Source organism: Eumetopias jubatus, unplaced genomic scaffold (genome assembly GCF_037043125.1).
Source record: "Eumetopias jubatus isolate StellerSeaLion01/CBP00866 unplaced genomic scaffold, mEumJub1_p1.0 scaffold_8, whole genome shotgun sequence".
NCBI classification, from domain to species: domain Eukaryota; kingdom Metazoa; phylum Chordata; class Mammalia; order Carnivora; family Otariidae; genus Eumetopias; species Eumetopias jubatus.
Genome location: NW_028274814.1, coordinates 8,169,257 through 8,178,077, shown reverse-complemented (window position 1 = coordinate 8,178,077; position 8,821 = coordinate 8,169,257). Strand labels below are relative to the sequence as shown.

The window sequence follows — 8,821 nt, the reverse complement described above, 5'->3', positions numbered from 1 at the left end:
TTCAACACTTCTGCACATCATCTGGTGCTCATCATGACAGGTGCACTCCTTAATCCCCATCACCGATGTCCCCATCCCCCCACCCACTTCATGTCAATATCTCAAAAACAACAACATATCTAGCTCTCTCCACTCATTTATGTTACTTGTCTAACCTTGTGAACACCAAGGTTTATAATTCCTAATGTAACATAGCTACTGGGAAAGGTCAGTTTTCTTTCCAATAGTGAAAAAGGATTTGCATTTAACTACACACACTCTTTATCTGAACTCCATTTTTTGATATATAGTCATTCTCATGAGCAAGCCAATAGATTAAGCCTATATGAACCATATGATATACACTAATATACCTTTCAATCATTAAAATAAATTGGGACATAAATCTAAACTAATGACAAATCTTAACTCTGAACATCATGAGCCAATTATGTAATTTACAAAGGATGTCTTTTTATCAACTAATAAATCAGGGTGGCATGAACTGAAGAAAGAAAAGCTCCCTTTGGTCTTGACATATGCAAATAAAGAATAAATTATTTTACTTGAAAATTTGAAAATAATGGAGTTATAAGGATTCCATCTGTTACATGATTTCAAGTCAGCCATGACAGTTGTGCATCAAAAACATATTGAAATATTAACTTTATATCTTGCATTTATAGAAATTAAAGCATAAAACTTTTTAAGAGGCAGAAAATGTAATAACCATTTGTCAGAGAAAATGGGAACAGAAGCTGGAGACATAGAGATTTGAATGCAGAGAAAAAAGGAAAACAATTGCTAGAGGGCAAGGAAATTAACAATTAGAGCATAAAAGAATAGCACACAAAAGGAGAGATGAGAAGTCTATGATAGTCTACTGTATTTACTTGTTGGTGGGCATAATTTTGTTGGGACTGTATTTCTATTAGATTTATACAGGCAAAATATATTAGTAAATTACAGTATTGTTTGTTTTAGGTATCTATAATGGAGTAAACGAATGAATCAAAATCATTCTTTTCAAGACAATGTTTTATGAAGCAATCTATCAATGACCTTTTGAATTATTTCATTTGTCTGCTTCCTATATGCTTGGGAAATAGAATTCATCTGCTTAATTTACAAAAACCAAATAAGAAAATGTTCAGAATTTACTATGGGCCACCCCAGTGTGTTTCAGTTATATGGTATTATTAATTAGCTGTAGTTGAAAGCTATTGCAAATAATAGTGGTTTAGATGTTGAAGCTACAATTCTTATTTCATAAAAAAAAAAAAAAACCAACAAACCCTGCTCAACTATTTTATCTATGGTTTGTGTATCCCATTTGTTAACTGAGGATCTCTCTTTTAAAGTTAGTATTAGGAAGAATGTCTGCCTTAGAAGTTTCCAAATAATAAAAAAGTGAAATTCATTGGGAGTGTTTTTATTGAAAAAAAGTAATTTATGTTCTTTGTGAACAGATTAGAGAACATAGATGAGCAAAGAGAAAACAAAAACCATTCTTATTGTACCATTCAGATATAACCATTTGTTTAATCACAGCTTGGTGTATTTAAGTTGTGTCTTCTCTCATTGTGACTAGCTACATGCATATAATTTTCTAAAAATGTGCCCCCACTGTGTATATACTGCTTCAAAACCTGCTATCCAATTTAACAATATTTTACGAAAGGCTTTCTATGTCATTAGCCATTTTACAACATGTTTTCATTGTGTGGTTGGACCATAATTGAATTAACCAAATTTTTTCCTAACATTTGTACCATTATAAACAATGATGTGGTAAATACTCTTGTAGAATAACTGGGCACCATCTAAAAGGCACACAAAATTATAAAGCTTTTGGTGTGCATTGCCAAATTGCTCTTGCAGAATGACTGTGCCCATTTAGATAGACCCTAGTATGATATGAGAGTATCTATTTTGCCAATTCTTCTGTATTAAATAAGATCACAAGTAGGAAGTACATAATACAGTGCCTGCATATATTAGCATTATGTACAATTTGGTTCTCTTTCTCCAGTCTGATTAAGGGACAGAATTCTACCTTCTACATTTGGGCACATGAGAAAGTGTTCTTTGGGTGGGCATTTAGTGCATTTGAGACAATTAAGTGGGTTTCCTTATTGTTTTCACTGAATTATAGGAATAAACATAGCCTATTCCATTCCCAAGTTTTCCATGGAATGAAATGAAACATCTTGAATTATTTGGACTGTGAAATTATCTTTTAAAGCTAATCCCATTAGGTCAAAGAAAAAAAAAAGATTTACTCAATGATCTTGGTTGTCTGTTTATCAACAACTGAGATTCTCATTTTCCTAAATGGAAATAAATTTTCTGAGTGTTTTGGATCATAGTCTCTTAAGTCCATGCAAATGCCTTAGAGAGGCATAGTGATTATACCAAAATCTATCAAAATAACAGGATTTGCAATGTCATCCCCTAAGAAAACCAACCTTCTGTTAAAGGTCAGAACCTAGCAAGGTCTTAGAAAGAAACAAGTTATTTTTAGTGCAAGTCATCCTGATAGTAGCAAAAGGACATTCACTATGAACAGCAGAATGATTATGGCAAGGATTTCTAAAAGGAAGCCCTGCAAACTGAAGACAGTGGAAGATCAAAGAATATCTACTTAAAATTCCTTCCATCTTGAACTCCTTTCAGACTGAAATAACTGGCTATCACCAAGAGTATATTGGAGTCCCAGGATGTCCTAGGGAAGGATAAATCCTAAAAAAGAACTGTTGCTGAAAACTTATAAGGAATTAGGGCTGCCAGCTTTAAATAGCAGAAAATAAATTATAACACACAAAATCTTACCAAAAACTAATGAAAAAAAAATAAAAGATGAGTGCTATCATAGCATGTAGTAACAAAGAGATGGTGTGGCTGTCCCCATGCTTGTTCTTGGATAGCTCTGGGTGCTTTCACTGTCTTCCCCCAACCCCAGATTCAATTAGCCAACATATAGTACATCATTAGTTTCAGATGTAGTATTCAGTAATTCATCAGTTGAGTATAACACCCAGTGCTCATCACATCAAGTCCCCTTCTTAATACTTCCACTGTCTGACATTTTTCTAGTAAGAGCAGAGTTTTCTGTGATGTCATTTCACACACACACACACACACACACACACACACACAGCCAAAAATTGACCCTTAACTTGAGGTTCTCCTTTGCAGTACCTAAAAATACTACCTTTCTGGAATTTTTAAGAATTTAAAAAATTCTTAGGAACATACAAGATGATTTTCATGTTAATTTCCTTGATCTGTTTCCAAGTGCTTAGTTTCTTCTCAAATGACAGTTCTGCTTTTCTTTTATGCATTTATTAACCATAAAAAATGAAAACCCCAGCTTCTTTCTATGAAGCCTATTGTAAAGGAACAGTCCTTCACTTCCAATTACTCTTCCAATTCTTTCTGTGCTGTTTTCTACCTGCTGCTTCCCGTGGCTCCTAGGACCCCCTAAATTCCAAGAATATCTTGAAATCTTAAGACAGTGGTAAAAGCTTCCTTTAATAAAAATATAAAAATAATGTTTGTTCATTTTCTATAGCTGTCATAATCCATGATTTCTAAGATGTATTTTTAATGTTCATGAACCACGGCAAAACAGTAACTTTAACATTAGAAATATGTTGAAAGTTAAAGGAGTTACACTATTATTTAAATTCAGTTCTTAGCATTAATACCACTGCCTTGTTCTTATTATCTTCTTTTATAACCTCCTCTCAAAACCAGGGAAGATGAATTGGTGCTTTACAAAACCTTGAAATCCTCAGAAATGTCTTATCTTTTTATCAGAGAATTTATCACTAGTATAATTTTCATCCTGTGCAGGCTTTTCATTTCATACAAATTATTTACATTTAATTCAATTAAGTTTATGATCTTCTCCAAATTATGACAAACATAGACAGTACTTAGTATTTTTTAATAAATTCGCCTAGCCTGCTCTTCAAAAAATTACCCAAGATTGTCAGTTTATGGAGCTGATGCATACAAAGCTATTTTCCTGGCTAGTACTGGATGCTTGGGACAGTTAGTTCCCAAACATTTTAGCACACCGAGGTTACATATGTGATTCTTTTAAGTGGCCTCTAATGTTTCCATAACCTGATAAAATGCTATTAATCTTTTGTGGCCACTTTAAAAAAAAGTACTTTGTGTGCTAAAAGTGAGTTCAGAAATTCAAAGCAATTTTATGTGAAGTAATATTATCCTTACAGCAGCATAAATTAATTCTTCAATAAAAATGTTGGTCAGTCCTGTGAGGGAAATAAAACATATAATTGTTTATGCTTTGTAAGTCTAAAAGTAAAAATACCACTTATTGCTTATGTTTTTGTGATTTGCATTATCTGGTACAGTGACAGTCACACATTATCTTCTCTGATGTTCGATAGTATTTAGGAGAAATCTGGAATGGCCTCAGGATGATCTCTTTAGGTCCCACTGCTTGACTCTAAATTCTATTTAATAACAGTTCGTGAAATCAGCACGTCTCCTTAGAGCTCTCCCGTGGGTTGCAAGTGATCAAACAGACAAAACCATAATGACAGGACAGTGAGATAGGTTTAACAGAAGGGAAGTTCTAAAGACATGCAGGAATGACTGTTGAACTGCACACCGGGAAGGATACCTTTTATTAAAATCATCACAAATACAAAAGTATCACTGCAATAGATATATGTACTGTATACATATGTTCTCAAATTCCTAGAAAATTATCACAAATTTATTGGCTTTACATTTCATTACATGGCATATCCCTAAAATATTAAATAGGACACAAATATTATGCAATTTGTGGATGAATAACAATACTCTTTGCATTTTTAATTCCTGTATTTTCATCCAGACATTTATCTGTTTGTGAAGCATTTGCTAGTAAATACTTCCTGATCTAGGCTTCCTGGCCATGGGACTGCCAGGTTCTCTGTCATGCAAAATTTGGTGGCTGGTAATGTCTATTCACATTTCAAGTGTATCTTGCCTTTTCTGTAGCAAGAGCCAGTTTGCGTATGTTGTATATACAACCAGCGGCAGCTTCCTGGAGGTCCTGGTCTGGGGACCCAACCATATCCAGCAGAAGCTGTCACATGTAAAAGAGGAGGATGAAAAGGGAAACAAATATAAATTAATTAATTAAATTAACCCCAAGGCATAAAGTTAGGCTTTGAAAACAATTCTCATATTAAATGTTTTTTAAAAGTCACCAAAAAAAGAAAAAAGGTACGAGAAATTCCATTTAGGCAAATGCAAATATAAATGGTACTTAACCAGATGCAGGGATTTCTCATGAAATGCTTACCTTTTTATTTTCTGGAGCTGAGCTAGACCTGTTTCTGCCTCCTTTCTTTGGTCATCTAACTGCTGTGGATTCAGCTTTGTAATTTCTCTTGCATTCTTTCTGGCTTTTCTGCCTCCAGGCCAACCCAACAGCATACCATGCCTAGACTATTAGTGTGCCCCCTTAGATTTAATTTCTCTGTATTCCAACCTACCTGATCATGTCACAACCTAATTATGTCAATTCCCTAACTGCATTGACTCCCAGTGCTAAATAACTATAGCCCAGTCTGTTAACGCGTCCTTTGAAGGATTTTTGTGCTCTGGCCTCAGTTTGCCTTTCTAGCCATTCATCTTTCTCTTGCTCTATCCTGTACTCCAAGGTCACACACTTCCCCACTTCTTTTGCCCTCATTGATGCCATCCCTCTTCCTAAAAGGCTCTCTCATCCTATTCTCTGACTTTCCTAAATTTTATCCATCTTTCATGACCCAGTTAACTTTTCCACAAAGCCTCCACTGATTTCCATCAAATAAGATGCCATTTCTCCCTCATCAGAACTCGGCAGTTTACTGAAATGCCTATTACTATCGTTATATCTCCCCTTTTATTTATTTTATTTTTTTAAAGTTTTATTTTTTTTATTTACTTAAGTAATCTCTACACCCAACGTGGGGCTCAAACTCATGACCCTGAGATCAAGAGTTGCGTGCTCTTCCAACTGAGATAGCCAGGCGCCCGTATATCTTCCCTTTTAAACAGTTATTTGGATTAATGTTTTCTGTCCTTCTTTAGATTGTAAACTCTGAAACTTATAATACTGTATCATGCCTAATACATAGTAGATACCAAATAAGTGTCAAAGAAATGAATTAGAATTTTAAAAATCTATCAATTATGATTCCAATGAGTAGTTCTGACAAAGGATTTGAAAATTTAATTTGAGTCAAATATTTTCTACACAGTAGCAATTGGGTACAAATGTTGATAGTGACAGAAAAGAAGGATGACTTGACAAGCAAAGAGATGTTGTAAAGAGAAATGTTGTGAAACATCTTAAATATGGTGGGGTTAGGGGTTGGGCTTTTATTCTCTAGGTAATAAAAGGGAGTTATTTAAGCACTTTAATCAGGAGAGTGGCATGGTCACATTTGTATTTTAGAGAGATAACTTTCACGGCACCGTGAAGAATATGGACTGTAGAGAAAAGAAACTGAAGGATCCTTGCAGTCCTTCAGGCCAGAGGTGAGGAGGGCTGAATACAGTGGGACCCAGGGGTAGTGCGGCCAGAATGAGTCGAAGGGACATCTGGGGGGTTAAACTGTTCAACAAATGGCCAAGTTTAGCTGGTAATCCAAATAGAAGAAAATAAAGATGGTAATCTCCCATCATAACATAAGCATCACATCCAGGTGGATTAATGATTGAAATAAGAAAGGAAAAACATAAAACATTTGGGAATGTTGTAGATAAGAAAACCCTGATCAAACTGAGGTACTGAAGGATGTCTGGCTTCTCAGGTCCTTGACCTCCTCATTGTCCATGGTCTTCACCACCCTTCAGCCCTCCGCTTCCAGGGTCACAGCCTGGTCCTTATTTTTCGTCACTCTCAACGGTGCCACCTCCAAACTCTCTGACCATTGTTTCTTCTCCTGTGATTTGGCCATTGAACAGCTCCTACTTGTTTGTCCTCTTTGTGATCTCTAGTCCATTAGCCTGTATATATTTTTCTCTAACCATCTCCTGTCTTCTCTTCCTCCAGAACCGGTTTAGATTCCACAGTCCATCTTTTCAATGGCATTCTCTTACTGGTGTCTTAAACCTCCTCATGACATCCATCTGGCAAAACCGTAACTGTGCATAAATGCAGCTCTGTCTTCACCATGCCCCCCACCAATTACGGAGCCCTCTTGGAGGCAGTAAGTATAACAGGCAAATGAATTCAATATAAATCCAACCTCTACTGGATTTTCATCGCTGCTCAGCAATCTAAATATGTCTCTCTCTAAGTACATCACTTTCTCACCCTTGTCAGGCCTATTTCAAGTCTTCTTCATTCTTCTCCAATCTCCAGCTCTTCCTTACAGCTCCCATTCTCAACAGATAACCTGGAAGGGCTCCTTCATAAACTTGATAGAAGTCATCAGATAGGAACTACTCCAACCACATCTGCAACTTTACCTCCTCCATCTTAGCACACCTTTTCCTTCTTCCTTCCAGTCATAATGGATGTCTCTTTCCTTCTACCTAAGGTCTACCATGCCACTTGCATTCTCTATCCAGTCTCCTTCTCTAGGACATTTTACTACCATGTACCCCCTCTTTCTTACTTTATCTTTAACCTTTCCCTTCTACTGATTCCTTCCCATCATCATTTAATCCATGTCTCCACATCTTAACCTCCCCACTCCTCTGCCCCCACCACCACTCTGATTCCTTTTCCTTTCTTCATAGCCAGATTTCTTTATTTTTCTTAAATTGTTATTGAGAGAGAAAGAGAGGGGGGAGGCGCAGAGGGAGAGGGAGAGAGAATCTTAAGCAGGCTGCATGCTCAGTGTGGAGTCCTATGTGGGGCTTGATCTCACCACCCTGTGACAGTGACCTGAGCGGAAATCAAGAGTAGATGCTTAAGCGATTGAGCCACCCAGGTGCCCCTAGCCAGACTTCTTTAAGAGTTGTCTGGACTCACTGTCTCCAGTCTTAAATTCTGTTCAACTCACTCCAGGTTGGCTTCTGCATTCATCTCTCCACCGAAACAGCCCTCTTGAGGTCATCAGAAATTTTCATCTTGCAAAGAGCAATAGACACTTTTGACTCGTCTTATTTGACTCCTTAACAGTGTTTGATAACTGATCACCTTCTCCTCTTTGAAATGACCCATGCCATCGGCTTCTTATATCACACTGTCCTTGTACCCATTTGTCCTCTCTTCTCCCTCTTCAGTGATAGCTCTTTCTCCTGCTCCCCTCCATATCTTGTTAGAGTTCCTTAGAACAAATTCCTCTTCTGTCTTCATTCTGTTTTCTCTCCCTAAAGGGTTTCTTTCACTACCTGCCTTCAAATATCATTTATATGGAGCACTCCCCCTCCTCCTCAATATTCTTCTGGATCAGTGAAGATATCACCACTTGGTTGCTCAAGCCAGAAATCTCCTCACGTCACACTCACTCCCACCTCATCTCCCCTGCACTCCATCCAAAAATGATCATATCTTTGCAATTCAATGGCCTACACTTACTCCAAAGTTATTTGCTTCTCTCTATTGCCATTGTCACCACCCCTGTATAAAGCCTACAACAGTTTCCCACTGTCCTTATACCCTCTCTTGCCTGGCCCCCAACCAATCATTCATACTGCATCCAGAGTAATGTCCTAAATTGTGAAGTTCACCAACAAGGGGCAAAATCGTAGAGAAGCAAAGGGAATAAGACATGATCAGTCTTCCGAGATTCAAGGAAGGAAATACTCTTCTGAGTAAGGGAAAGAGGGCTGTTTGGGGGAGCTCCTGTCTTGGGAGTTTTGTATTGTTAAA

General features: G+C 36.9%; 1 protein-coding gene across 4 annotated transcripts in view; it reads right to left on the bottom strand.

Moving 5' to 3' along the window:
* Window positions 1-4,978: 4,978 nt before the first annotated feature.
* ODAD2 (outer dynein arm docking complex subunit 2) overlaps window positions 4,979-8,821 on the bottom strand; it is a 176,826-nt gene continuing 172,983 nt past the window's right edge. For 3 of the 4 annotated variants that reach the window (XM_028120947.2, XM_028120948.2, XM_088025486.1), the window contains one exon: window positions 4,979-5,092. In XM_028120947.2, the coding sequence (XP_027976748.1) occupies window positions 4,979-5,092 (114 nt within the window). Of the gene's footprint in view, window positions 5,095-6,346; window positions 6,381-8,821 lie in introns of all 4 variants that reach the window. The other variant, XM_088025485.1, reaches the window with a different exon arrangement.